The sequence below is a fragment of the Nanorana parkeri genome, unplaced genomic scaffold (assembly GCF_000935625.1).
Source record: "Nanorana parkeri isolate BGI_ZX_2015 unplaced genomic scaffold, ASM93562v1 scaffold15, whole genome shotgun sequence".
Classification (NCBI taxonomy): domain Eukaryota; kingdom Metazoa; phylum Chordata; class Amphibia; order Anura; family Dicroglossidae; genus Nanorana; species Nanorana parkeri.
The window spans coordinates 736,484-740,503 of record NW_017306283.1 but is presented as its reverse complement, the minus strand read 5'-3'; the positions used below and the strand labels follow the sequence as shown (position 1 = coordinate 740,503).

The window sequence follows — 4,020 nt, the reverse complement described above, 5'->3', positions numbered from 1 at the left end:
CCCCCCCCCCAGCCACTCTCCAGAGGACAGTCTATATCTGGAAGGAGAGGCTGCAAAACACAAGTTTCCTTCCAGGTCTTATGAAAAAGAAAAATAAGAGTTCACATATTGAATGTAGGAGGACACAAAGATTATATACACTGAGTGGCCGGATTATTATGACCACCCCATCAGTACTTGGTTGGGCCGCCTGGTGACTCCACGAGATGGTGAAAGGTGATGCGAGGAATCTGACACGGCGCTGTCGCCCTTCTGTTGTCTTGTACCAGTCTTGCCCCTCCCCCGTTCTGCCCTAACATTGACTAGTCGCTGACGGCCACAATTCGCACGCTCAGACCCAGATTTTCGGCTGACAGTCCGGTCTTTAAACACTTTAACAATGAGCCGCTCCTGAACATGTAACGAATTCTGCTGTTTTGCTGATACTCGCTCCATGGCTCCGAGCGCCAACAATCATCCCGCGTTCCAAGGCTGTTACATCGCGTTGTTTCCCCGAATCTTCCCAATCACTTCTACTGTCGTGGTAACCAACCCGCTTCCCTATTTATAATGGTCTGGCCCTCTAGCAACTTCAGCGCCAAATTATAGCTAATTTGCCTACAAACGTCAGGTGGTCATAATAATCTGGCCACTCAGTGTATATAATAATCCGGCCACTCGGTGTATATAATAATCTGGCCACTCGGTGTATATAATAATCTGGCCACTCGGTGTATATAATAATCTGGCCACTGTATAGTGCTGAGATTACATTTTCACAGCAAAAATGATATTCTCTGTACTACAGAAATGCATGCACACAGGGGTGTCCCCGGCCTTTTTCCCACCTGAGGCCGGGGGGAAGGGGGGGAGCTTTTTCAGGTGGTGCACACAATTACATAAGCGGTACAGCGCCGCCAGACACGAGTGATGCCGCCTTCTGCAGGTTCTGCATCTCCCCACCAGCTCCTTCTTAGCAACCTGGGATGCTCTACCCGGCGTCCTGCCCAGCTCCTGGCAACTAGTGACGTCCTTGGTTACCAGGAGCTGGAAGGAACGCCGGCCAGAGCGGCCCAGGTTGCTTAGAAACGGGGCGTGGAGATGTCTTTGGCCCTCACACAACTCCTTGCCCAGCTCTTAGCACAACCTGCGACGTTCTGGCTTGCATGTTGCCCAGCTCCTGGCAACCAGTGACATCACTGGTTGCCAGGAGCTGGGCAGGACACCGGCCAGAGCATCCCAGGTTGCTAAGAGCTGGGCGTGGAGATGTGTTTGGCGCTTACACAACTCCTTGCCCAGCTCTTAGCACAACCTGTGACGTTCTAGCTGGCGTCCTGCCCAGCTCCTGGCAATCAGTGACATCACTGGTTGCCAGGAGCTGGGTGGGTCACCGGCCAGAGCAACCCAGGTTGCTAAGTGCTGGCGTTGGGAGATGTGTATGGCCCTTACAAATCTCCCCGCCCAGCTCTTAGCAACCTGGCATGCTCTGGCCGGAAAGGGGGTGGTAGGCACACTGCAAGCTTTTTGCAGCAGAGCAGCCATGCCGCCCTGCCTTCCGCCCCCTCCTTGTGACCCAAAGAGATGCCGCCTGAGGCAGCAGTTTCAGGCTACCTCATTAAAGGGGCGGCCCTGCATGCACCACACAGGAATGTACCAGAACTATTTAAACTTTGTACTAGAAAAATGCAGCAGTGTCACCGGGCCGGTTTCGTTTCAGTTTTGACATTTCCATTTCGGTGCACCTCCTAGTTTTAATCCTTCGCTACCCTATCCAAAGCTAAAAACAGAAAAAAAGTTTAGGAGTTAGATTTCATGCCTGTTATCCGGGCTGCTGGTTTTAGAATCCATAGCTTTGATCTGACGCCCTTTGTGTTCACATTGTAGCTCGAGCGCGATCTCCGTGGTAAAGATTCTCCGTGTGCTGAGAGTGCTGCGTCCACTGAGGGCCATTAACCGAGCCAAGGGGCTGAAGGTAAAGTACCATACAGCAGAGCGGTGACTGGCTGTATTCTTATTATTGTGAAGGATTTGTATTGCGCCAACAGTTTTTACAGCACTGTACAAAGTAAGGGGGAGAGACATACAGTTACAATACAAGTCAAGACACAGCGGGGGTCAGGAGGGCCTTGATCCTGAGAGCTTACAATCTAAAAGGGAGGGGTAAGTCATACAAAAGATAGTAATTGTGAGCAATGGGTTGATGGCGAATGTCAAAGTTTAGTGGTTAGGTCAGGAGCTTAACTAGAAATCACGGGGCCTCATAGCAAAATTTTGTATGGGGCCCCCCGTGATTCCTAGTTATACCCCTTGCAGAGCCCACTCGAGATCCCACCTGAGGGTGAACCTACATAGACTCTCTATGGTGGGCTCTGCAGGGTCACCCTCAGGTGGGCTGGTCGCACTCCTTACCTGTCCGCCTCCTATTCCTCCACGGTCGCTGTTGGGCTCCGCCTCCTCCTCCGTCGCCGGGCCCGCCTCCTTCTTCGTCACCGGGCCCCGCCTCCTCCCCTGCTGCCGACCACGGGCCCCGCCTCCTCCTCCTCCACTGCCGGGTCCAGCCTGCTCCACCGCCGCTGCCGGCTCTCGTTGACTCTGTGGAGAGGAAGGCGCTGCTGCACAGATTACGGTCAGCGATCTGAACAGCGGCGTGTTCGTCTTCAGCCGCCAGTGAAAGCCACCAGCAGAGGATCCCAGGCGGGCCCGCACGGCATCTGGCCGGGCCCCACCGTGCCCCGGGACCCATAGCGGCCTGCCTGGGTCGCTATGGTGATTGTTACGCCACTGGGTTAGGTAGAGGTGGGATAGGCTTCCCTGAAGAGATGAGTTTTCAGGCATCTCCTGAAGGCAGCACGTAACTAAGGAGGACGATTGGATTATTGAAATAACGAGTTACCCAATTTTAAACGTAAATTACATTCCCATGCGCGATACTGGCATCACAGCACTGTACTCGCGCATGCATGTGCCCAGCGGCACGTGCAGCGTTCCAGTCCAGTGCGATCTGCAGAAATAGTGCTCGCAGCATGTTTACAGATCGCACTGGACCGGATTGCAGCCACTAATGTGCCTGCGTTTCCGGGTGCGGGCGATCGCACTGCGGGCGGGGTGGGCGTGGCTGCGGTGCCATTGACTTCAATGCACCGCCACCCCCTCCCCGCCCCTGAACGCAGGTGTTTTTTCGTTGGTAGATCTCATTGAGCTACCTTTTGGGGATCCAGACCACCTTTTGTCAATGGCCCGGAGAATTACACTAAAGCTGAGCATACGCGCCTGGAATTTTGAGTCCTGATGACGAGCTCTGTGTGATTTGGGCTGTGTGTGGCCCTGCCGTCGCCACTCAACAAAGGTACATTTTTTAATCAACTGTTGTCAGAGGGGTCGGGCCCGGAAATTGTCAGCCAATGAGCTGCAGTCATTCGGGTATTCTGGCAGCGGTGGGTGCCACAATATTCCAGCAGGGAAGAGTCTCCTCTCCACGCTGCATGGACGGGGGAACTGAGCGTTCTTCTTATTCAACAAGTGTACGGCCAGCGTTAGAATCAGTCGTTATGAATTGCTGTCGCCTCCCTCACGGCTAATGCTTTACTGTAATGTTTTTGGGTGTCTCCTCAGCATGTGGTCCAGTGCGTGTTTGTTGCTATCCGGACGATCGGTAACATTATGATAGTCACCACTCTCCTCCAGTTCATGTTCGCCTGTATCGGGGTTCAACTTTTCAAGGTAAAGACTCTTTATCCGCCTGTATGTTGCGCACTGTATCTAATATGTCTGTGAATTGCATTGCATTCTGAATTGAGAAAGCTGGTCGGGTGACCAGCGAAACGTCTTCAAGATAAAATACAGCAGTTGCCTTGACTTATTTTTTACAGCTAAAGTGTATTAGCTGTAAAAGTGTCTAAAGTATATTTTCTTTGACGAGATACGTATGCATTGCAAAGATTTGTTATAAAACATCAGATTCTTCACTGTTAAAGGAGAACTATGAGGGGGGGGGGGGGGGGGCTTTTAACTATTCCCATTGGTTCAGCCCACCCTTGCACA

At 52.5% G+C, this 4,020-nt stretch overlaps 1 protein-coding gene across 1 annotated transcript in view; it reads left to right on the top strand.

Annotated features, from left to right (window-relative positions):
* LOC108788491 (voltage-dependent L-type calcium channel subunit alpha-1F-like) overlaps window positions 1–4,020 on the top strand; it is a 72,323-nt gene that overhangs the window by 45,578 nt on the left and 22,725 nt on the right. The window contains 2 exon segments of the mRNA XM_018558251.1: window positions 1,864–1,951; window positions 3,592–3,699. Coding sequence (XP_018413753.1) covers window positions 1,864–1,951; window positions 3,592–3,699 — 196 coding nt within the window.